The 26540-nt window shown below is 39.9% G+C and overlaps 1 protein-coding gene across 4 annotated transcripts in view; it reads right to left on the bottom strand.

The window, feature by feature from the left end:
• DDX46 (DEAD-box helicase 46) overlaps positions 1 to 26540 on the bottom strand; it is a 53648-nt gene that overhangs the window by 3237 nt on the left and 23871 nt on the right. For 2 of the 4 annotated variants that reach the window (XM_061617147.1, XM_061617149.1), the window contains exons 16-22: positions 24286 to 24448; positions 23996 to 24189; positions 22226 to 22363; positions 21162 to 21311; positions 20071 to 20271; positions 4986 to 5204; positions 3978 to 4122 (exon numbers count right to left, since the gene is read on the bottom strand). In XM_061617147.1, coding sequence (XP_061473131.1) covers positions 3978 to 4122; positions 4986 to 5204; positions 20071 to 20271; positions 21162 to 21311; positions 22226 to 22363; positions 23996 to 24189; positions 24286 to 24448 — 1210 coding nt within the window. The remainder of the gene's footprint in view (positions 1 to 3977; positions 4123 to 4985; positions 5205 to 20070; positions 20272 to 21161; positions 21312 to 22225; positions 22364 to 23995; positions 24190 to 24285; positions 24449 to 26540) is intronic. The other 2 variants (XM_061617148.1, XM_061617150.1) reach the window with 1 other exon arrangement.

The following is a 26540-nucleotide window of genomic DNA, read 5'->3' as shown; positions in this document are numbered from 1 at the left end:
TTAGAGGTTTTTATTAATTATGTGGTATATAAATTTTGTCAAATATTTCTTAAACAAGAGTGTATATGCAATGGTTGATATAACCATTAATATACTCGTATTACAACTAAACAGAGCCTTTTTACTACCCACACAATACAGCAATTATGAAATTTAAGCATGTTTGTCTTTGTGTAACACAAGGGCAGCTAAGCAAGATCATTACTTTCCAGAAGGAAAAACTGATAGGTACTGGGTAGATCAGATTTTGGGGAGATGTTAAGTAAATATTTATGGGTTATATCCACTGCTGTCTTTGTGTGAGACCCTCAGATTTTGGGCACATGTGAGAAGAGTCCCACTGCATGAGCAGAACTCTGCTTGCACAGTACTGGATACAACCCCTTTATACTCAGTGGATGATCCCAGTGAGATACATGATGGCATCTCCTTGGCTTAGGTCTAGGTCCCAAGATCTATAAAGGATTTTGCAGTATATTGGTCACAACCATCAAACCCAAAAAATATATATACGGGACATGACAATATTTGTCTAAATATATAATGCTTAGCATCAAGTTGTCTGATATTTTCCTCTCGGTAGTTTCTTTACACAGCAGAGCACTCTTACTGTGCTTGATAGATGGATGTGGGTAAAATTAATTCCACTTTCATTTTAAACCAGGCTATGATTTGAAAACCAGCTAGATATATTTTCTATTTTAAACGACAATGTGTTGGATCCAGATTTGGTCAATCACACATAGGTTGCAATGAAATCAATGTGAAAAGTTAGTCATGACTAAGTTACACTTAGTCCCAGTAAAATCAATGTAACAAATGTAGTCTGGAGCCTACCCAATGATCTTTAATAATTCTTTTTGGAAAGAAACACATTTAGTTTTCATAATGTTAGAGACATAGGTTACCATTACCATGAAATTCAGCCAAAACTGCAAGAAGAAATTGGTGAACAACTGAACAAGCCCCCTCTTTTTGCCATCTCCCTTTCAATCCATGAGGCTTGCATGGGCCTTCCACCAAAAATTAAACATAATGCATATGGGGAAGTGCTTGCCAGTCTTACACATTTAGTGAGTTTTGTATGTCTGAATAGCTACATTGGAGTGACACAGTTCTTTCTATGACATTAAACATTTATTAAACACCATTTAAATAGTTTAGGACTATGACATCTCAAGAACAGCAGCCTCCCATATGAACCTGCTCATAAGTTTGATCAAACAAGGGAAGATCTGCTCCATGTCTTGCTCTCAGCAGATGTATGGTGGGTACGGATCTGAGAGAAGGCCTTCTTCTTGGTGGACCTGGACATGAAACTCCTTTCACCTCTGTCCTGCTTTTCAGTTACAATTCTGCTATCATATCACTACTTTAATTAGTGTTACTGATTTTTATTGGGGTTAGTAGCTGCCTTAAAGTCCCCATTTTTGGATTGAAATACAGGATATCATTAAAAAAACACAAATTCCTGTTATCTATACTGACAATATGTTACCACCAATTTCTTAATATTAATATATTTAATACAAAATGCATTTCCATTTTTCTTTCATACTCTGTCATGGAGCCATTATCTGAACAAGAAGGGGGCAGAAGCCAGGGTCACGGATTTGTAATAGTTTAACAACAGCAAATAAAGTTACAAGTAATTCCTACTGGGAGGAAGGGTGGGATATAAAAATAACAATAAAAAAATAAAAAAAATCTGCCATAACCAGCCTTGTGCTAGCTGCTTATCTCTTAGCCTAACCTGTAAAAGATAATTAATTTGTTGTCTTTGACCAGGTTTTTATGCAGCTTTGCTAATCGGTTTTGGAATTTTGCATTAAAATCCTTGATCTGAAGTTACTCATATATAGATTTGCACTTATTTTTGCAGGTGGTCTTAGTGTATGGATGATGGGATGCAGAAGATAATTGGCTATGTACCTTGAGCCACCATTTTGCATCTGGATCCACCATCCCTCAACCATAATTTTACATCTAACTCCAGTTAGTGAACCCCAGGATTCTAATAAAAGGGGGGGGGAAGAATCTACAAACCTGTTTTCCTACCTCTTTGTCTAACCACTTTCCCTTCAACCATAGCCATATACCACTGTAACCTCAGTAGTCAAGTAACAAACATTAAAATGAAGAGCTTCTTAACATGCAGCATCAGCGGCAGAGGGCCTGCTCCATGGTTTTCCCCCAACTAAAGAAGTGAGAGTGCAGTATTTAAATGTTAATAACATGGACAGTTCTGAGGCCATTGTCAGACATTCTTGGGAGGCCTCTAGTGGAGGTCATCACCAGGCTCAGCTCCAAGGTCTTACAAGTCCTGAGGTAAGAGATTCATTGGCTCCCCTTAGACTTTGCTACTGCCCTCTCCTCCTTTGACCACAACTGTTTGTATTATCATTACAACAGTCCAGAAGATAGAACATTATAATCATATTACAGGTGAGAGGCTGAGACAAAGGCTGGCCTGCCTAACACCACTTACTGAACCATGGCTGAGATGAGATTTGAATCAGTGACTTCACAACTCTCACTCTCAAGCTATAATACTATCTAACACTTCCAGCCCAATCCTATTCAGAGTGAGGTGCATATAAATCCATGGATTTCAAGAGGCTTATAGGTGTGCCTACTCTGCATGGGATCAGGCTGCTACTTGGATGGAATTTGTTTTAGAAAGTTTCTTCCCTCTGCAGTCCCTTTTCTCAAAAGACAGACGACCCTATCCTGTGGCCTCTTTTCATTGAGAGTGCAATTCAGAAGAGCTCTGTAATGCTCACCAACCTCGCTGGTTAGCAGGAAGGGAAGCCTGGCTAGCAATAAGGAAGTCAGGAAAGGGTGTTCCAGGCTAACTAAAGCACCTCAACAACTGGCCTAGTATAGCTGAACTGAAAGAGGTACATGGAAGGAGGAGGAATCCTGTGATCTGAGGAACTGTTGAGAAGGAGTCATTTTAACCAGCAGAATGCTAGGCTGCAAATGCCTCCAAAGCAGAGTGAAGCACTGAGCTGCTAACTAGTTCCACAACTAGGAACCCAACGTTTTGCTACTGTTTTGGCTTGCCAGCTGGGCACAACTCAAACAAGGCAGACAAAAATGAATCAACTATGGTGTGCTATCATCATCAAGACTGGGAGCTGCTCCAACTTAAAAACATCACCACCAGAAAGCCTTGCCTTTGGAGAAAAGTTGCAAATATCTTTAGAAGATCAAACTGCTGACTGGCTCAAGGGCTGAGTGGACTGGCCAGACTGATGGGCAAGGTGGCTTGTGTTGGGCTGGCAGGTCGTAACTACTGTAGCCAGAACGTGCGCACACACACACGCTTCATCTCCAGGTGCCTGGGTGGCAGCATTAAAAATGTATAGGAAAGCAACTTCTGCTACTGCTCAACTCACTTCTCTAATTTCTTCTTTGCAGCAGTTCTGGTCAGTAGTGGGCCCTAGCTGTTGAGGGTGCCCAGGCAAATTCCTGACCATGTTGACACCTAACACCAGTTCACTCATCACGCAGATTTGGAAACATGTAACTGGCTCAGAATTGTAGGGTTTTTGCATCTTGTTGCAGAATTGCCATCCTGAATAATGTGTCAAAGCTGGTGTTGACTACAAAAACCAGATTGATTATGTAGTTAATTACTACAACAATTCTTTGTGTTAAGCACTTTTCCCATTCCACTGAGGACAGCAGTACGTAGCATCTGCTACTTCAACTCTTCTAGAACAAGCTATAATTCCTTTGTCTCCCTTTTATGGGAACAGCAATTGATATGGCTGAACTTTACTAGAAAATCTTTTCACAGGAACACAATTCACTTGACTTATTAGCCTGGTTAGTTGCAATACTTGGTAGGAAAATTCCCTATGTGGCATTTACTTTATATTATGCCATACTGCTGTAATGTGCTTTTCCAATAGCATTTGTAAGACTGTACAAAATAAATGGTTTTAGTGGAAATTATCAGAAATACTCACTCTCAATAGCCAAGTAAATTTTTCGTTCTCCCTCCTTTGGCTCTTTGCCTGGGGGAAAATATGTTCCTCTGATTGTAATGGCAGCTTCAGAATATTCACTTATTCTATGCAGTGCTTCCTTTGAGGTTACTTTCCACCTGGCAGTCTTCAAACCAAAAGGGGCAAAGGAAAATGAAAGATGCTAAATATTGAACTTAAAAAGGTAAAATAACATTCTAAATGAGATATCTTCACATTTCGTTGACTAGCAGAATGGCAGGAAACCAAAACTGGGGAGACACTAAGTGGTTCATGTTTTGATATTTGGAAAGTTTTTTAAAAAATTGTTAGAACATTTTCTGAAAAGTATAATCAACTCAATTTAATAATCCTTCTCTCTCAACATTATTTAGGACAATTTAAAAAAGTTAAATGTGTCTTTATGTACCAGAATTAGTCTACATAAATCATTATAGGAGGATCTCTTATTTTTATCTCTTTTAAAAACAGCATCCCTTGTGCAAACATAGATTATGTTCTTGTATGAGGTTTCAATACAAATAGCACATTTGTCTCCAATGGAGTTAGTGAAGTTCCTTTGTGAGTTGGAAAGGAAACAAAATTGACAAAATGTCAAAAAATTACCATCAAGTGTTATAGTTAACAGAATTGTTTTTTAAAATAGTTTTCAAGATGCCAAGAAATTATATTGGTCAGAAAACACAAAACACATGAAAAATATTTATGCAGAGGAAGAATATCTTGTTCAGTGTGAAAGGTCTACTCTTTCATTGGACCACAAATACTGCTGAGTAGCAAAAAAGAGTCCTTAGGAAGAAAAGTCCATTGTTACACAGCAGCAGTTTAAACAGATAATGTTAAGAATAGATATGGCAATTAAGAACCTATGTGAAATCCTCTACTGGGGAGTGGGAGGGACCAACATATGATCATAAAGATTCCCAACCAAAGCCCTGAGCTATAAAACCACCATTACAATATGCACAAAACACCGCAACAAAATCTTGCCTGTGGAAAATCATTGATCTCCAATTCTTCCTCATATCTTTTAAAAGATTCATTTTGTCCCCCCTCCTGTTTCTCCTCCTCTTGTTTCTCTATCGGCACATAATTGAGCTTGGCATTAATCTTCTCAGCCAATTGTTCTGCAATAGTCTTAGCAGATACAGTTGGAGCTTGAATGGTACCACCTCTCAGGATAGCATTTGTAGCTTGCTGCATCACATCCTGTAAAAATGTATTTTTTAAGAAAATAAAATTTCAGAAACATACCACAATACAAAGCAGTATAAGAATTTAATCAAAATTTGAATATTGTTTTATAACCTATCTGCACATATATATTCTAAACCTGCACAAATGAAAAGTTAAAAGAACCCCTATTTCCTGAATTTCACTTCAGCTTGACTAACACCCACTCTCGCCCACCAAATCTCTCCCAGCAAAGGTTGAATTGAAACAACTGTCTTACTATCTTAGGATAACTAATCACATAAACTCCCAGAGGGTAGCCATGGAAGTCTATTGCAGCAAAAACAATTAAAATTATTAAAGTACAAAAATGCTTGTGGCACCTTAGACTAACAAATTTATTATTATACAGCCATGAGAGTGGCTGTATACTATAGCCAGCATGGATTTTTTGCATTCTGCAATGTTAAATTGAAAATACCATGCCATTCTGATGCTTCCCATAAGCTTATTTCAAAACAAAACCTTACAGTTCTGAACTCAGAAACACTTGCTTAACAATACTTTAAATTTTCATGGCCATACACAAAGCAGTCAGAGAATTGAGAGTTCAAAGAGTAAAAAGAGAGGAAAAAACCACAACCCTTTTGGACTTTTTTGTGTCAGAGTTCTCATGTTTACAAATTAATTAAAAACCAGTCATGTTCACAGAGTACCTGTAATACTATTACTGACCTTGCCCTATACTCTGACCTTCATCTTCTGCAGTTTAAAGGTTAAAAAATTGCCTAGCTGATTTTTAATTAATTTAAGAAATTTAGCACTGAAGTCAATGATAGGCCAGGACATGCTCGGTAAGAACCAACTGTCACTGTTCTAAAAGCCACACTCACAGCTGCTTACCAAATTCTTCTAAGCTACACAGGAACTGGACTGGACTGTGAAAGACCAACCCAAATTATGTTTGCATTTTGACATATTTTTTAGGGCAGTACAATATCTTAGAGAGGAGATCAGGTCTCCTGTTCCCCTGGTGCATTCAACTTCCCTGCTTTTTAAAGTTTGATAGAAATATCTGTTGGCTATAGGTACATTCTTAAACGGCAAGGTTGTTTGCCTATTAGAGAACTGTGTAAGATTTCATGGACTATATATCGCTCAACTTCATCTGTGGACGATGAACAACAAAAGCTCTTGCCAAAATAAATGTTAAGTCTTTAAAGTACCTTAAAATGTTATTCTTAATCACATAAAGAGGACTTCAGACAGTCATTGAATTCGAGTCACAATTCTAGTAGCACAGTTAAATAAATATATATGCATATGTGCATAGTCCAGCTCACATAAGAAAAGTTATATGGTCATTGGCAGAACCATACATTCTTAGTGTTCAATGTAAAGCCTAAAATTGCACATAGTGTAATCAGAAATGCACTACCCATCATCTGGGAAAGACCACATGTGATATGCTCAGGTTTGGGAAGGAAGTGCCAGAATAAATAATTCAAGCTAGGACCACTGCTATTGAGAAAATATAGATCTGTAATACTGGGTGGACCACTCTTAAGTATCATTTGTTTGGATTATAAACAGACATCTCATATTTTCCAAGCCAAAAAAGTGATCTTGTTCATGCATTATCGAACCTTGAAATTTTATCAATGAAGCTGTTCTTATTACAGAATTAAATTCATCAACACATGAACTGGGCAGCCTCAACTAACAGCCAAATTATGAGGGAATGGAATAGCTACATGGATGCTCATTCAAGCACGAGGTGGATTGCCTGTCCTATTTTTTGTTTTAATTTACATACAAGGGCACATGCAGATGAAGATACCTATGTCTTCCTTTGTCCTACACTGCTGGATACCATTGCTGTAAACATTTTTCTTCCTGCTTCAGATATTAGAGGCAGATGGGAAGAAAAGTGCTGTGAAGCAATGGAGCACAAGGCAAGGGAAGGGAAGGTTTAAGCTTCCCTCACCCACACACTCCTCCTCCTGTTTGCCCCAATTAAGATGTGAACGATATATGCATAAATACACAAGCCCACTCCATAGTTTGGCCTTGTTGTTGTTATGTGCCTTCAAGTCGATTACGACTTATGGCAACCCAATGAATCAGTGACCTCCAAGAGCATCTGTCATGAACAGATCTGTTCAGATCTTGCAAGTTCAGGTCTGTGGCTTCCTTTATGGAATCAATCCATCTCTTGTTTGGCCTTCCTCTTTTTCTACTCCCTTATGTTTTTCCAAGCATTATTATCTTTTCTAATGAATCATGTCTTCTCATTATGTGTCCAAAGTATGATAACCTCAGTTTCATCACTTTAGCTTCTAGTGATAGTTCTGGTTTAATTTGTTCTAACACCCAGTTATTTGTCTTTTTTGCAGTCCAAAGTATCCGCAAAGCTCTTCTCCAACACCACATTTCAAATGCGTTGATTTTTCTCTTATCAGCTTTTTTCACTGTCCAACTTTCACAGCCATACATAGAGATCGGGAATACCATGGTCTGAATGATCCTGACTTTAGTGTTCAGTGATACATCTTTACATTTGAGGACCTTTTCTTGTTCTCTCACAGCTGCCCTCCCCAGTCCTAGCCTTCTTCTGATTTCTTGACTATTGTCTCCATTTTGGTTAAGGACTGTGCCAAGATATTGATAATCCTTGACAAGTTCAATGTTCTCATTGTCAACTTTAACATTACATAAATCTTCTGTTGACATTACTTTAGTCTTTTTGACATTCAGCTGTAGTCCTGCTTTTGTGCTTTCCTCTTTCACTTTCATCAGCATTCGTTTCATATCATTACTGGTTTCTGCTAGTAGTATGGTATCGTCTGCATATCCTAAATTATTGGTATTTCTCCTTCCAATTTTCACACCTCCTTCTTCTTGGTCCAATCCAGCTTTCTGTATGATATGTTCTGCATATAGATTAAATAAATAGGGTGATAAAATACACCCGTCTCACACCCTTTCCAATGGGGAACCAATCGGTTTCTCCATATTCTGTCCTTACAGTAGCCTCTTGTCCAGAGTATAGGTTGCGCATCAGGACAATCAGATGCTCTGGCACCCCCATTTCTTTTAAAGCATTCCATAGTTTTTCATGATCTACACAGTCAAAGGCTTTGCTGTAATCTATAAAGCACAGGGTGATTTTCTTCTGAAATTCCTTGGTCCGTTCCATTATCCAACGTATGTTTGCAGTATGATCTCTGGTACCTCTTCCCTTTCTAAATCCAGCTTGGATGTCTGGCATTTCTCGCTCCATATATGGCAAGAGCCTTTGCTGTAGAATCTTCAGCATTATTTTACTTGCATGGGATATTAAGGCAATAGTTCGATGATTACTGCATTCCCTGGGATCCCCTTTCTTTGGAATTGGGATGTATATGGAACGCTTCCAGTCTGTGGGCCCAGAGCCTGGAAAAGTTACTTTTTTGAACTACAGCTCCCATCAGGCCAATCCAGTGGCCAAGGTGGCTGGGGCTGATGGGAGTTGTAGTTTAAAAAAGTAACTTTTCCAAGCTCTGTGTGGGCCATTGGTTAGTTTTCCATATTTCTTGACAGATTTTAGTCAAAATTTGGACTGATTCAGTCTCAGTAGCTTGTAGCAAATCTATTGGTATGCCATCTATTCCTGGTGATTTGTTTCTTCCAAGTATTTTAAGAGCAGCTTTCACCTCGCATTCTAAAATTTCTGGTTCTTCATCATACGGTTCCTCTGTGAATGAATCTGTCATCCTGTCATCTCTTTCACAGAGTTCTTCAGTGTACTGCTTCCATCTTCCTTTTATTTCATCTCGGTCAGTCAGTGTGTTCCCCTGTTGATTATTCAACATCCCTACTCGTGGTTTAAATTTCCCTTTCATTTCTCTAATCTTTTAGAACAGGGCTCTTGTTCTACCCTTTTTGTTGTCCTCTTCTATTTCTATACAATAATTACTGTAATAGTTCTCTTTTTCCCTATGTACTAGTCGCTGTATTGTTGCATTTAGGGTTCTGACTGTGTTTCTATCTCCTTTTGCTTTTGCTTTCCTTCTCTCTTTAACCATTTTAAGAGTTTCTTCAGTCATCCATTGGGGTCTTTCTCTCTTTTTAACTAGAGGTATTGTCTTTTTGCATTCTTCTCTGATAATGTCTCTGACTTCATTCCATAGTTCTTCTGGTTCTCTGTCAACTAAGTTTAAAGCCTCAAACCTGTTCCTTATTTGATCTTTATATGCTTCTGGGATGTTATTTAAATTGTATTTTGGCGTTATGATTGCTTTGTTCTTCTTCTTTAGCTTTGCTCTGATTTTCGATATGACCAGTTCATGATCTGTACCACAGTCTGCTCCTGGTCTTGTTTTTGCAGGAAGTATGGAACTTCTCCATCTTCTGCTACCAATTATATAATCAATTTGATTCCTATATTGACCATTTGGTGATGTCCACGTGTACAGTCAACTTTTCGGTTGTTCAAAACATGTGTTCGCAAGAAACAAATTATTGGCTTCACAGAATTCAACAAGTCTTTCTCCTGCTTCGTTTCTGTCTCCTAGGCCCCATTTTCCCACAATTACTAATTCTTCTCTGTTCCCTACTTTTGCATTCCAATCCCCCATGATTATCAGCACATCTGGTTTTGGTGTGTGATCAATTTCTTCCTGTACTTCTGAATAAAATCTCTCCAATTCCTCTTCTCTGCGTTTGCCGTCGGAGCATAGAGTTCGATGATGGTTATGTTGCTATCACTTGCTCAGACCTTGCGTTGTAGCTCCTAATTGCTCTTGCTACATCACTTCTCACTATTAAAGCAACCCCATTTCTTCTTCTCATTTCCTGCATAAAATATTTTGTAGTTGCCTGATTGGAAATGTCCCATTCCTGTCCCTTTTATTTCGCTCACACCAAGTATTGTAATGTTGATGAGTTCCATTTCTTGCTTGACAATTTCTAACTTTCCCTGGTTCATGCTTCTCACATTCCATGTTCCTATTGTGTGCGTCGTACAACTTCTCAGTGGCGGCCCCCACTCTCTGGAACTCCCTCCCATATGATCTTCGGCATGCCCCTTCCCTGAATGTATTCCGCCAGGCCTTGAAGACCTGGCTTTTCAGACAGGCCTTCGGGACTTCCGGGGAGGGTTAATCTTTTTGACTAATTGCGTGCTACTCTGAACTGTCACTGTTTTACTGTTTTATTGTTGTACTGTATTTATTATGATGTATTTTTAACTGAGTTGTACGTCACCTAGAGTGGCCATTGGCCAGATAGGCGACTTATAAATTAAAATTATTATTATTATTATCTGGACTCTCCTTTCGCATTGGTGCGCATTAGCCTCTGGGCTTCCTTTTAGCTTTTACCAAGTTGCGTCATTAGTCACAGCACTACTAGTACTTGTCCTTTGTTCTTCCCCAGTAGCTCGGTGAGTGCCTTCTGACCTGGGGGTCTCATCTTCCAGCACTATCTCGTGTTGCATTTTGGATATTCTGTTCATAGGGTTTTCGTAGTGAGAGGTATTCAGAGGTGGTATTGTTGGGCTGTTGACTAATAGGCAGTACTGTCTCTAGTTGTTTTCCATAAAGCCTGCAAGTTTGGAGAAGTAACTTATCTCCTGGCCTGAGAGCAGACATCCAAGGCCAGCGGTTGTCATGGTAACGTGAGATAGCAACTGGGAAAGTTCTAACAGAGTCTGTAAGTTGTGTCTTCTGTATATTGCCTCTGAACTGAGAGGTTGTCTTCTGTGTTTACCAGAAGGGGGGGTGACTGAAGAAACTCTACATGTTTTTACTCTTAAGCCTGTTGGCCCTAATGTCTTAATAAAGACTCTTAACCTGATCTAATGCATCTGAGAAGTTACTTGCTCAACTTAACTCCAAAGTAACGTATGCTGTGTCACGCAAGAACTGCCACCATCAACAGGGTTATGGGCCCAGATCCACAGCGCGTTACACAAGAGTAAGTTGCTGGTCTGAACGGCAGACGGAGTTCCAGAGAGGGCAGCGTGATTGATTGTGCCAGACAGAGGTGAGCAGGATGGCTGCTGTAAACATGTCTGGAGGCTTGCCGATGGAACGACTTAATGAAAAGAATTATAGCAGTTGGAGGCCAAGGATGCGTGCTTTCCTGGTAAAGGAGGATTTATGGGAAGCTATTGAAGGTACACCCCCTGCACCCCTTACAGCGGCTTGGACTAGGAACGATGAGAGGGCTCAAGCTCTTATTATTCTGGCTCTATCAGACTCTCAACTTCTACACGTGAGAGATGTTACAAACGCCAAACAGATGTGGGACCAGTTGGAAGGCATTCATGTGCAACAGACCGCGGGATCTAAGTTGTGTTTGGCAAGGAAGCTGTACCAGATGTGCTTCACGGGTGAGTGCGAAATGAGTGAGCATCTCACGGAATTCAGGCGCCTATTTGCTGAGTTGCAAGATCGAGGCATGGAACACTCTGTCCTTCAGAAGACCTATTTGATCCTGGCTTCACTCGATGGGTCTTGGAATAGTTTTGTTATGGGAATCGAAGCCATGCCTGATGGAGGCCTGAACGTTGAATTTATTGAAGAAAAGCTGACCCAGGAATGGCAGCGGAGGCAGAAGGCGCAGAGAGCCGAGCTGATGGAAGCTGTCAGAAGCAAGGAGGCGAAAAGTGCCGTGCCGAAGGAGGCAGCCGGAAGCAAGCAGGAACAACAGCGGCTAAAGGCTTGTTATGGTTGCGGAGCTCGTGGGCATCTCCAGAGAGACTGTGCAGTCAAGCGAAACTCCAGGGACGGAGGCTGGAAACAGGGAAGTGTGAACTTTGTTTGTAAACAGAAGTCTCAAGATTTAGAACCTGTTAACTGGATTCTTGACAGCGGTGCGAGCCATATATTAATCACAGACAGGAGTTTGTTTTACACTTCAGAAGATGTGCAGGACTTTGTTTTACTTGCGGATGGATCGCAGAAGACTGTGGAGGCTCGAGGACTGGTGAGATTTGATAAACTTGGAATACTGTCAGATTGTTTGTTTGTACCAGAATTGGCTCATAACGTATTGTCAGTCAGAAAACTGGTGAATTCTGGGTATTGTGTGACGTTTGACAGAGGGAAATGTTTTGTGCAAAGAAGAGGCAAAGTTGTCTGTCAGGGTTTCATGACACAAGGGCAGTTTAAAATGACCATGGGTGTGAAGTGTGCTGATGCCTTGAGTTTACTGGGGCGGAAAGAGAATGACGGTCAGAGCTGTAAGAAGACAGCTGTTAAAAGCACACAGCCACATTATTCATGTAATGCAGTCAGGCTAATGCCTGAAAGAGTGCATCGCAGCCGAATTGACAAGCCACAGGGTAAGAGACGTGGCAAACGTGCACCTAGAGCACAAGAGAATGCATATTTCAGAGTTTGGTGTCCAGAAACACAGCAATTAATTCTGAGCAGAAGCATTAAAGTTGCAGAGAAGCCTTGGGATCAAAGGCAAGCAGTCATTCACACAGGGGCAAGTGACACACAAGCGCAAACATTTAAACCAGATCTTGACATAAAAGTGGAAGGCACACAAATTCCACTTAGAGATGCTTTAAATGAACTCATTTGTGGGAAACGAAGATCGAAGAAAGGTAAGGCTGAGGAAATGGAGGATCCTGGGCACGCTGTGCCAAGCACAAGCACAAATGGGGGGGCAGAGAGAGCAGAAGCCCTAGTGCCTTTAAGACGTTCTACAAGATCAAACATAGGGAAACCGCCTGAAAGATTTACTGTGGGGGTAATTACCAGCCCAGGTATGCATAAACAAGTTGAAATGGATCCTGAGACACTGTATTTGACTTGTGTTCAGCCGAAATTTGATTGAATAAAGGTCTAGCTAAATGTCCAGAGATGTTCTGAAATGTACTGCAATGTACTGAGATGTAATTTGGATCTGTATGATGCAATGTATTGAAATGTATTACCTTTGTATTGTAGAAATGTATTGCTGAAAGGGAAAAGTTATAGATGCAATGGAAAGTTTTGCAGTCTTGATGGAAAAAGGGGAACACGTTGGGCTGTTGACTAATAGGCAGTACTGTCTCTAGTTGTTTTCCATAAAGCCTGCAAGTTTGGAGAAGTAACTGTTATCTCCTGGCCTGAGAGAGAGCAGACATCCAAGGCCAGCGGTTGTCATGGTACCGTGAGATAGCAACTGGGAAAGTTCTAACAGAGTCTGTAAGTTGTGTCTTCTGTATATTGCCTCTGAACTGAGAGGTTGTCTTCTGTGATTACCAGAAGGGGGGGGTGACTGAAGAAACTCGACATGTTTTTACTCTTAAGCCTGTTGGCCCTAATGTCTTAATAAAGACTCTTAACCTGATCTAATACATCTGAGAAGTTACTTGCTCAACTTAACTCCAAAGTAACGTATGCTGTGTCACGCAAGAACCGCCACCATCAACAGGTATACCATTGCCTTCCTCTGAGTTTGGATGCATCTTAGTCTGGTGTTTCAGCTTTGACCATTCCGCCTTGGGTGCCCCTACTAGGAGTCTAGCCTCTTGGTCTAGACTCCTGACGGCATTGCTCTCAGCTTCTTCAACACACTCAAACCCCCTCACCACGTGAAGGTGTGCACCCGAAGAGGAGGCCTCTTCTTCTACTCCCTGCTATTTTTTCCAGCATTATTGTCTTTTCTAGTGAATCATGTCTTCTCATCATGTGTCCAAAGTATGATAACCTCAGTTTCATCGTTTTAGTGACAGTTCTGGTTTAATTTGTTCTAACACCCAATTATTTGTCTTTTTCGTAGTCCATGGTGTGCGCAAAGTTCTCCCCCAGCACCACATTTCTAGTGAGTTTATTTTTCTCTTATCCGCTTTTTTCACTGTCCAACTTTCACAGCCATACATAGAGATCGGGAATACCATGGTCTGAATGATCCTGACTTTGGTGTTCAGTGACACATCATTGCATTTGAGAACCTTTTCTAGTTCTCTCACAGCTGCCCTCCCCAGTCCTAGCCTCCTTCTGATTTCTTGACTATTGTCTCCATTTTGGTTAAGGACTGTGCCGAGGTATTGATAATCCTTGAAAAGTTCAATGTCCTCATTGTCAACTTTAACATTACATAAATCTTCTGTTGTCATTACTTTAGTCTTTTTGACGTTCAGTTGTAGTCCTGTTTTTGTGCTTTCCTCTTTCACTTTCATCAGCATTCGTTTCAAGTCATTACTGGTTTCTGCTAAGAGTATGGTATCATCTGCATATCTTAAATTATTGATGTTTCTCCCTCCAATTTTCACACCTTCTTCATCTTGGTCCAATCCCGCTTTCCGTACGATATGTTCTGCATACAGATTGAACAAATAGGGTGATAAAATACACCCATTTCACACCCTTTCCGATGGGGAACCAATTGGTTTCTCCATATTCTGTCCTTACAGTAGCCTCTTGTCCAGAGCATAGGTTGCGCATCAGGACAATCAGATGCTCTGGCACCCCCATTTCTTTTAAAGCATTCCATAGTTTTTTCATGATCCACACAGTCAAAGGCTTTGCTGTAGTCTATAAAGCACAGGATGATTTTCTTTTGAAATTCCTTGGTCCGTTCCATTATCCAACGTATGTTTGCGATATGATCTCTGGTGCCTCTTCCCTTTCTAAATCCAGCTTGGATGTCTGGCATTTCTCGCTCCATATATGGTAAGAGCCTTTGTTGTAGAATCTTGAGCATCAGTTTACTTGCATGGGATATTAAGGCAATAGTTCGATAATTACTGCATTCTCTGGGATCCCCTTTGTTTGGAATTGGGATATATATTGAACGCTTCCAGTCTGTGGGCCATTGTTTAGTTTTCCATATTTCTTGACAAATTTTTGTCAAAATTTGGACAGATTCAGTCTCAGTAGCTTGTAGCACCTCTATTGGTATGCCATCTGTTCCTGGTGATTTGTTTCTTCCAAGAATTTTAAGAGCAGCTTTCACCTCACATTCTAAAATTTCTGGTTCTTCATCATATGGCTCCTCCGTGAATGAATCTGTCATCCTTGCATCTCTTTTATAGAGTTCTTCAGTGTATTGCTTCCATCATCCTTTTATTTCATCTCAGCCAGTCAGTGTGTCCCCTGTTGATTATTCAACATCCCTACTCGTGGTTTAAATTTCCCTTTCATTTCTCTAATCTTTTGGAATAGGGTTCTTGTTCTTTCCATTTTGTTGTCCTTTTCTATTTCTATACAATAACTATTGTAATAGTTTTCTTTGTCCCTACATGCTATTATTTATTTAATTTGTATCCCGCCCTTCCTCCCAGCAGGAGCCCAGGGCGGCAAACAAAGCACTAAAAAACTAAAACATCATCATCATCATCATAATAAATTAATAAATTTAATTTTTGTGTAGCCTATCTGGCCGAAGCCACTCTAGGCGACGTAGATATTAAAATTCAATAAAATACAATATAATTACAGAATAAAATACAATGCAGTCAACACTAATGCAGGTGTAAAACTATGTAGGGCAATCAGAAACAATAAACAATCACAGAAAAATTAGCCCACCCCGGAGATCCCAAAGGCCTGTCCAAAGAGCCAAGTTTTTAAGGCTCGGCGAAATGTATCCAGGGAAGGGGCATGGCGAAGATCAAACGGGAGTTCCAGAGAGTGGGGGCCGCCACTGAAAATGCCCTCTCTCTAGTCCCCACCAACCTAGCTGTTTTCGTTGGTGGAACTGAGAGAAGGCCCTGCGTGGCTGATCTAGTCGCGCGGCTTAATTTGTGGTACTGGAGGTGCTCCTTCAGGTAAACTGGGCCGAGACCGTATAGGGATTTAAAGGTTAACACCAACACCTTGAATTGGGCCCGGAAAACAACTGGAAGCCAATGTAGATGAAATAACACTGGTGTGATGTGATCGCGGCGGCGGCTGTTTGTAAGCAACCGAGCCGCCGCATTCTGCACCAGTTGTAGTTTCCAGACCGTTTTCAAGGGTAACCCCACGTACAGCACATTGCAGTAGTCTAATCGAGAGGTGACCAGGGCATGTACTACCAGTGGGAGCTGATGAATAGGGAGGTAGGGTTGCAGCCTCCGTATGAGGTGTAGTTGATACCAAGCTGCCCGGCTCACTGCCGAAATCTGCGCCTCCATGGACAGCTTGGAATCAAGAACAACCCCGAGGCTGCGGACCTGATCCTTCAGGGGTAAACTCACCCCATTAAGCCTCAGGTCAACAACACCCAAACTTCCCCTGTCACCCACGAGCAGCACCTCGGTTTCATCAGGATTAAGCTTCAGCCTGTTCCTTCCCATCCACCCACTCACGGATTCCAGGCACTTGGACAAGGTCTCCACAGCCAACTCCGGTGAGGATTTAAAAGAGAGGTAGAGCTGCGTGTCATCAGCATATTGGTGACACCGCAGCCCAAAACTCCTGATGATAGCTCCCAGCGGTTTTATATAGATGTTAAATAGCATGGGAGAGAGGATAGAACCCTGTGGCACTCCACAAGTGAGGGGCCAAGGGTCTGAAACCTCATCCCCCAATGCTACCTGTTGATGCCTGTCAGAGAGAAAGGAACGGAACCACTGTAAAACAGTGCCTCCTATTCCCAATCCTTCCAGGCGATCTAACAGGATACCGTGGTCGACGGTATCAAAAGCCGCTGAGAGATCCAGGAGGACAAGAAAGGTGAATTCTCCCCTGTCTAATGCCCTCCTCATATCATCCACCAGAGCGACCAAGGCTGTTTCAGTACCATGTCCAGTCCTGAAACCCGATTGGTATGGATCCAAATAATCCGTTTCATCCAAGTGTGCTGACAACTGGCTAGCCACCACTCGCTCAATGATATTGCCCCCCCAAAAAAAAACAGATCTTAAGAAACATTAAAACAAAACAGCATTAAAAACGGTTTAAAAAGAACCTTAAAAAGGGTTAAAAACATTATTAAAAACATATTAAACAATTCTGACACAGACATACTAGTTGTTGTATAGTTCCATTTAGGGTTCTGACCGTGTTTTTATCTCCTTTTGCTTTTGCTTTCCTTCTCTCTTTAACCATTTGAAAAGTTTCTTCAGTCATCCATTGGGGTCTTTCTCTCTTTTTAACTAGAGGTATTGTCTTTTTGCATTCTTCTCTGATAATGTCTCTGACTTCACTCCATAGTCCTTCTGGTTCTCTGTCAACTAAATTTAAAGCCTCAAACCTGTTCCTTATTTGATCTTTATATTCTTCTGGGATGTTATCTAAATTGTATTTTGGCATTATGATTGCTTTGTTCTTCTTCTTTAGCTTTACTCTGATTTTCGATACGATCAGTGCATGATCTGTACCGCAGTCTGCTCCTGGTCTTGTTTTTGCAGAGAGTATGGAACTTCGCCATCTTCTGTTTCCAATTATATAATCAATTTGATTCCTATATTGACCATCTGGTGATGCCACTAATAGAGTATTTTGCTACTGATTATGCTTGTAGTTATAAGAAAATACTGAAAATCATTAGCAGACTCTCATCCAATATTACACAGGTTTACATACAAATATTTATAGAAACATGACCCCAACTGTATTGCGTTGGCTTGTTTGCAGAGGTTGAGCTTGGTTTTTTCTTATGATTTTTCTTATAACAAAAAAAACCTGAAACAGTATTAAGCACTTCTGAAAACAGCTGTAGTTGTGTGCCCCCAAATCATTACTCCTTATCCTATGATAGCAACCAAATGGTACAAATCCAAAGAGCCCAAGGGTTTCAATGAAATGGGGTGTACAAAAAAATTCTGATGCCATATTAAAAACTGCATTTGGAACTCCTCTCAGTTTAAAAAATTCATTTCGTGCATTCATCTAGTTACATGGAACCTGCCCTATGTTTGGAATGGGGTTCCATCCTAGTTCTACCTGGGACTTCACTTATAAGAAAAAGCCCTCCACTTATTAGCAAAATTAACTATTCCCAAACATAAAATTTAAGAACAAGCACCAACAGGACTCAATACATTGCACAGAAAAGTAATATAAAATAGACAAGATGTCTTTCATCTGCTACTGCCTATCTTGAGCCATTATGAAAATGTATTGGTGCTGAATTGAAACAGGGTACTATTTCTTCTCAGAGTGATCCCAACCAGTCACTGATCACTCACTAGCTGATTTAATTTGTTGCTCTTTTTGCCGTAGAGGGTGAGGAGAAGCTTTTAATATGTTTTTATTGCTCTGCAGCATTTATTTATTTATGATTGTAACTAAAGTTTTACTGTTTAATTTTATGTTGTGATTTGTTAGCAGTGCAGAGTCTGTGCTGAAAGAGCAGCAAATAAATTCCATAACATTTTTATGCTCTCTGTTACCAAGACAACTGGGCCAACACTCTCTCTTGCCATGCTGCATGGCAATGAAATTACCTCACCATGACAAGATAGGAAAAAGTGACCGAGGTGCTTTAGCGATGGGAATGAATCCTATTTTGCTGCACTGTGGCAGTTTCATTGCAGCAGAGAAAGATAGGGCGGGTCAGCACAGCTGCCTTAGCAACAGGGGCGCATGTCCTATTCCCCTCCCTGATGGCACTGCGGCATTATCCCCATTTCCCATGTAGTCAAATTTGCTTGACTATTTAACATTATGGTATCATTCTCTCTATGATCCCTAACTTACTGTAGTAAGTCAGAGAAGGTGACAGTTCAGGCAAAAAAAAAAAGTGTCAAAACACCTGCAAAGGGATAAACAAGACCAGTGAATTGCTGCAAACAGTAGAGAAAGAAATCCTGTTTAAGGATGTCAGGGAACTTTAACTAGTAATTCTGGCATGTTCTCCATGATACACACACACAGTCAACAAAATGCTGCCTCTGTGCCACCTATGAAGCAACTTTTGAAGAGCAAAAAGTGTATGAACTGCAACCTATTTTTAGATATTAACTTGTATCCAAAATATGTTGGGATGGTCTAGCATTGATATATACATGTTAATAATACTGATGCATCCTTTTCTAGTTTCCCATCCTTTTTTCTTTCGTTTTTGGTCATCAAACATACTACTCTATTTTATTAAATCTCCTCTGGAGCCAAATAGGCAGCTATTTTTTGCTGTCCAAAATCTGGAACTGAAGTTTTAGTAAAAATGTATTGAGTTTTTTCGTAAGATTTAATGTAATGCATATGTAAACATGTGCATGAGGAAAACCACTACATTTTTATTCAATAATGCCTGTTCTTGAGCATGCCAACAGGCAACCATAAAAAATCTGTTCATGCAGAAATAACATTCCACAAGGTATTTATACTTTCCTTCTAAAGAGGCATGTTTGCATATCAAAAAATGTGAATGAGAACTTTAAGGATTGTTAAAAATATTAAGATATTTATACCTTTTGTACTAGGCCCAGTTATTGGCACTAATATTCTTGAATTTCTGCATCAACAGTCACATCAAGAACGCTTCAAACATTGCCAAGAGATACACAGTAAAAATTCAATTATCTGGACCTCCCATATATGGCGTGCTTTTCAGGCAACCTATACCTAATGCATCCCTCTGCTTTGCTACCAGGTCATCAAATTCCTAGACTGTTCAGCAATATCTGAGGATCCAGGGGTTCCCCATCTCTGTTGAAGTGGTTATTCAAAATAAATACATCACTCCTGGGACAGTTACATGTACAGGACTACACAAAGTCACTAACAGGAATATGGATTTGTACTCCTTTCTCAAGAGTACTTAACTTGGACTGTATGATTTCATATCTGTATGAATGCAAATCAAAATTAAGCAGATATTAACACACACTTCTATAAACAATGTCTGTATCTTTTCTGACCCCGCTAGAAATATGCTTGTCTTTTAGGGGTGTCCAGATACTGAGGATTCTACTGGATGCAGTCAGCAAAAGATAACATATACAATATACGTTTAAAAATGTTTGCTTTGTAAAAAAAAAAAGGGTGACCTTAAATTGAAAAGAGACCAATACTTGTGCCTCGGCTCCAAGATTCTTCTGTGCATTGATTCTCAATGCCAATCTCTTAGCAATCTCTAATTTTTCTGCATTTCCTGCTGTCGGGGCAGGAACATTAGATGTCCCACCAGATGATGCCATGTCTTTAACTCTTTTCTTTGAATTGAACATGCTTTCAATCTGCTCATCAATCTATTAAAAAATAAAAATCAATGTAATTTCAATTTTTGGGAATGATATATAAATAAAAGCAAGAAGCAGCACTTAAAAGAAATTCAAATAATCTGCCTGAGGTGTTGACAGTTTCACTTTGGGCGAAAGATTACAGAAAAATTATCAAGACTTGAAAAACCATGCATGACTTTCATTATAAACAGTTTCCCGAAAGGTAGCTAAATTAGTTTCTTGCAGCAAAACAACAACAAAGAGCCTTGTGGCACCTTAAAGTCTAACAAATATATAATGGTATAAGCTTTCATGATTAGAATCTACTCTATGAGATGCCTTGATGAAGTGTACTGCACTCTAGTCCACAAAACCTTATGCATAATAAGTCTGTTAGACTTTAAGGTATTACAAGACCTTGTTATAAATAGTGGGTAACATCCAATGATGTCTGACCAACGGTGTGATGGACTTCCATTTGTGAAACATGACTTCCTGTTCCTCTCCTCAACCTTGTATTTATTTATTTATTATTTTATTTGTATCCTGCCCTTCCCCTCAGCAGAAGCCCGGGGCAGCAACTCTTGTACTCTTCCTATACTCCCAAAATCTGCTCCAGAGTATCTTCCAACCATCTGGACTAAAATTTGGGGTGCACAGAGAAAGGGCAACTCCACTTGAGTGACATTGGATGTCATCCTGTATTCACTATTTCAATTTAATGAAAAAGAAACATCTGAATGCCAAAAAACCCTTCTACTTGTATTTTAAAGTGGACATTCAGCTGACAAGAAACTACAACGTTTCTATGAAATCAGTCAGATGAACAAAAGCACAAAAAATGAGTCACAATTCTATAGGAACTATGTTTATACATTAAGTGAATGCTTAACTAAGAAGTAAATTTAAATGCTTACTGAAACAGCTGTATCTTCATCATCTGAATCTTGCAAGCCAAGTGCAGCTTTTTGTAATTTCTTTCTCTCATTAGCCAAAGCCTCCTCTGTTTCATCAAACTTGAATCCTTTCCCAGAGAATCCACTGCTCTTTTTAATTGTCTTTCCCTCCTAAAAGAAAAATATCCTTGTTAAGAAATCACTCCATATGTGTAAAAGTCAGACTTCTTTTTTAACATGTTTATTGCAAAGATTTCAATATTTGCTTATTTTTAAATGGTGGGGAACTGATCCTGCTAAGAGTGCTGCTAAGCACCCATAACACAGAGGAAAAACTCCAGGCACAGAAAAGAAAAAGAAAAATTTACAGATATACACGTAAAACAAATATAAAAATAGCTTTCATCCTAAAACAGATATTCTGCTGCAACTGTACAACACAGAGAACAAACCCACTGAACCCTTATTCTTTTAGGTATTTCCATACATACTCAAAGTCTAAAAATACAGGGAGTGTGTTCATAAAAGCAGCATTTTAAGAAAAAACTCAAAATGAAATTACTATTATGTACTATGCTTTTCAACCTATACGTTGAGGCCTAACCTAAAGAATGGAATGGTACACTAGACATTTTTAGTGCTCTCTATGTACAAAAAACAGAAATCCAACAAAAAGATCTAACACAGACCACTCCCTTTTCTAGGTTTCTACTTGCGGGGTAGTTTTTATGCAGAAAAGCATTCAAGTATGACATCTCCCAACCTGCAGTCTGAAGTCAATTACATTCTATTTCCTCATTCTCATTATATTATTACCAGGCCTAACTCTACAGAATGGCTTCTAAACTTTAAAACTACAGGTTGGATTCAAGAACCAATAGCTACTCGCACATGAGTTCACACAGTGTTATAACAGGCAGGTTCTACAGCAGGACTCATGCTTCAGTAACTTTAAAAGCCACATTAAAACTATGTCCAATAGGTGTCCAACTGAAGTGTATTTAACAACTGCTTTCTTCTTGCACAAACATTATCAGAATTTAAGTATATAAGCTGAAAAAACAACAGAAAGATGGATTACTTACAGCCTTCTGCTGATCTTTGAAGTCATTCCAAAGCTTCTCCAGCTCAGAAGGAACTGGATTACTTGACAACTCCAAAGCTTTAATTATATCACCAGCATACCGTGCTTGATCTTCAGTAATGAACGTATATGCATAACCCTATTAATAAAATATTATGCGTAAGCTTTGGAGGCAGTTATACTTTAGGACCAACATTCTCTATTGTGCAAAACCTAATTCACTGTTTTGGGATAGTTAAGTATATAACAAACAAATCTGGTGAGAACTAAGAACAGCAGTCACTGGACATCAGTTTCTGTCTCTCTCTTGTGGCACATTTCTGATACCCAAATGAATAAATGGGAATGTAGTCACTGCCTTGCATTGCATCACAGCTTTATTGCTAAGGTTTCAACAGGACATGACAGCATTCCAGGATAGACAAATGTCCTTTTTTTGTAATGCAAGAGAGGACATATTCAATGCTACAACTCCACTAAAGCAATGAATTTCCATGTACATAATGGAGTTTCCTCTTCTGTCCCCTTCAGTCCCTCATGCACCCTCAAAATTAGCTCAGGTCTGGGAACCCTCTGGAGCAGATTTTGGGACTGCACAGGGGAGAGGAGAGGAAACAAAGTCTCACTGGCCAAGCACAACCCCAGCAGCCCATGACTCCATAAAACCCAGGATTTTAAAATTTTAAATCTGATTTTTTTATTTTTCTGTTTCAGTTATAATAGTTTCAGAACCTCATTTAAAAAGGAATTGGAACTTAATGCGAAATATTTATTTATTTTTTATTTATATCCCTCCCTTCCTCCCAGCAGGAGCCCAGGGCTGCAAACAGAAGAGCTAAATTTATTTATTTATTTATTTTAAACACACTTTAAAACATCATAAAAAGACCTTAAAATATATTAAAACAAAACAACATTAAAAACATTTTTTAAAAGCTTTAAAAACATCCGTGTTTTTTTTTAAAAAAGGGTTAAAAACATTATTAAAGAAAACATATTAAAAGCAATTCTAACACAGACGCAGACTGAGATAGGTTGTTGAAAGAGGAAAGTCTTCAAAAGGCACCAAAAAGATAGCAGAGATGGCTCCTGCCTAATATTCAAAGGGAGGGAATTCCACAGGGTAGGTGCTGCCACACTAAAGGTCCGTTTCCTATGTTGTACAGAACGGACCTCCTGATAAGATGGTATCTGCAGGAGGCCCTCATCTGCAGAGCGCAGTGATCAACTGGGTATATAAGGGGTAAGACGGTCTTTCAGGTATCCTGAAAGATGCTCCACACATACTTCAAGCATAGTTTAATGCAACATGAATGAGTGTTCCACTGAGTTCAGTGAGGCTAACTCCCTGGTAAATTGGTATAGGACTGCAGTGACCTCGCTTAGCTTCACTGTATATGCCTTGCCTATAAGCAGATACAATTCTACAGTACAAAAGGCACTTGGGATGCACATCCAAATAGTTTTGAATTATGCACTGAGGTTACAATGGCTTTATTTAGTTGCAAACCAAAATACTAACACTAATATCAAGAGTTACCAGTTGGAATGCATACTTGCCCAGAAATCACAAATTTCAAATTGGGAAATTATGTAAATGATTTATTTATTTCTCTTGGTGATTTATACAATGATTTAGATTAAACATTTTAAATCAGCTTTATTTAAAACTGATCCACCTACACTTTTATACAAACTTTTCCACCTCCAAAAAAACCATCTTAATCAGAGTAGTTTTAAGCACTTTATTTTTAAAATATTGCATACGTACTTTGTTGCCAGCTCGTCCAGTTCTGCCTGCTCTGTGCACATAATCCTCATAATGATTGGGACAGCTGTAGTTGACCACAAGCACAAGATGTTTTACATCAAGACCTCGGGCTGCCACAGACGTGGCCACAAGAAGTTTGCACACTCCACTCTTAAAATCATTAATTATGCTGTCTCTGTCATACTGGTCAATACCTGCAGACGACATATAACATGGATGATGAGGAACATCATTATTCAGGCTTCAGTGCTCTGTTTATATAGATAAAAAGAATGAAGAGTATCTACTACCTCCATGAAGTGACAGGCAGGGATAAGAGGCTCTCATTAAGTCTTTCAGCAATCCATCAGCATGTTCTTGTTTATCTACAAATATAATGACAGCTCCTTGTTCCTGATAATGTCCTAATAATTCAAGTAACTTCAAGAACTTGTTCTCTTCCTCTATGACAATCTGAAAGAGCAACATATATCAGGGAGAAAGTATCTCACCCAGAATTTCTTTAACTGGTTTCCAAATAAATTGGCAGTAAAAAATCAAACAGTCAACCTGACAAGCCCATCAATACACATTTCTCTACCATCTCAACCCCATGATTCTTGTTTGAATTTTTACAAATTGCTAAATTTTGCCTGAAAATCTACAGCTGCATCTAGCAAATGGGACAAGGTTCTGTTCTGTTTCTCTTGCCTGGGGGGTGAGGAGTCAGCCTACTACAAAGGAAGTACAATAAAGAGCTGGGCCACTACCTTTCGTTAGGATTCAAAGAGCTCGTCAGAATCACACAAAGGCTTATGACAGATAGGTGGACTTTTTCAAAAATTTCTCTCAACTCAAACCACACTCCTAGCATATTACAAATAACCTTTTGCCGTCCTGGGCACCTACTGGAAGGAAGGGCAGGATATAAATCAAATAATAAATAAATAAAACCTTTCATGACAGCTTCAACTTACAAAATTAGCTACATAGTAGTATACAGCCACAAAGAGTGGCTGTATACTATAGTCAGCATGGATTTTTCACATTCCGCAATGTTAAATTGAAAATACCCCCCATGCCATTCTGATGCTTCCCATAAGCTCATTTCAAAACAAAACTTTACAAAGCATATAGTCCTGAACTCAGAAATGCTTGCTTAACAACACTCAATTTTCACTGCGATACACAAAACAGAGAATCAAGAGTTCAAATTGTAAAAACACAGGAAAAAAACAGACCCTTTTGGACTTTTTTTGTCAGAGTTCTCATACTTTTTTTTGAAATTAATTAAAAATCAGCCATGTTCACAGAGTACCTGTAATCCTATTACTGACCTTGCTCCATACTCTGACCTTCATCTTCTGCAGTTTAAAAGTTAAAAAATTCCCTAGCTGATTTTTAATTAATTTAAGAAATTTAGCATTGAAGTCAGTGATAATGCCAGGCATGCTCAATAAGAACCATCTGTCAGTGTTCTCAAAGTCAGACTCACAGCTGCTGGGCTTGCCTAATCAGGGGGCCACACTCACACCAGACTTTGATTTCACTTGAGATAGTCATGGCTTCCCCCAAAGAATCCTGGAAATTGTAGTTTCTGAAGGGTGCTGAGAGAAGACTCCTATTCCACTGACAGAGCTCCAGTGGCCAGAGTGGTTTAACAGTCAGCTGCTCTGATTGAAGCTCTGTGAGGGAAATAGGGCACCTCCTAGCAACTCTCAGCACCGTTCATTAACTACATTTCCCAGGATTCTTTGGGAGAAGCCATGACTGTCTAAAGTGAAATAAAGGTCTGGTGTGGATGTGGCCAGGGACAGTGTTGGTTTAAATTTGGGTGGGAGGGTACATGTGCCTGCTGTAGAATAAAAAGGGGGGGGAAACGCTGAAAAAGAATCATACTGTTCATGTTTTCCTTTTGGAAAGGAGCTTCTCCTCTACCCAGTGCCCACCCACCCAATCTCCTTCCCCTCCCCTCCCCGCCCCTGCCCCTTCCCCCCAAGTCAGTTTCACCTATCCTAAGCATGATTGCACAGGAGAAAATCCCACTGAACTCAAAACGCATGCAAATGATTAAACCTGCCCTCCCCTCCTCCTATCCCCTCCCTCTTGCCTTCCTTCACCCTTCCAATCCCCTCCTTCCCCCTCTTGCTTTCCCTCACCCTCCTCCTCCCCCATGATCGGTTTTACCTCTCCTAGGACTAGGACCTGGGTTCAAATCCCCACACAGCCATGAAGCTCACTGGGTGAACTTGGGCCAGTCACTGACTCTCAGCCTCAGAGGAAGGCAATGGTAAAACCACCTCTGAATACCGCTTACCATGAAAACCGTATTCATAGGGTTGCCATAAGTCAGAATTGATTTGAAGGAAGTCCAATTCATTTTCAAGCATGATTGCACAGGAGTAAATGCCACTGAATTCAATAAGCATGCAAATGATCAAACTTGCCCTCCCCCTCCTTCTCCCTCCCATCACCTCCCTTTTGCCCATTACCTCCCCCTTCCCTTCCAATCCCCTCCTTCCCCATCCCACTCCTTCTGCTCCCCCTCCTCCTCGGTCAGTTTCAC

Source organism: Rhineura floridana, chromosome 3 (assembly GCF_030035675.1).
Source record: "Rhineura floridana isolate rRhiFlo1 chromosome 3, rRhiFlo1.hap2, whole genome shotgun sequence".
Classification (NCBI taxonomy): Eukaryota; Metazoa; Chordata; class Lepidosauria; order Squamata; family Rhineuridae; genus Rhineura; species Rhineura floridana.
Note: the sequence above shows the minus strand (reverse complement) of the source record. Positions and strands in the feature narration are given on the sequence as shown.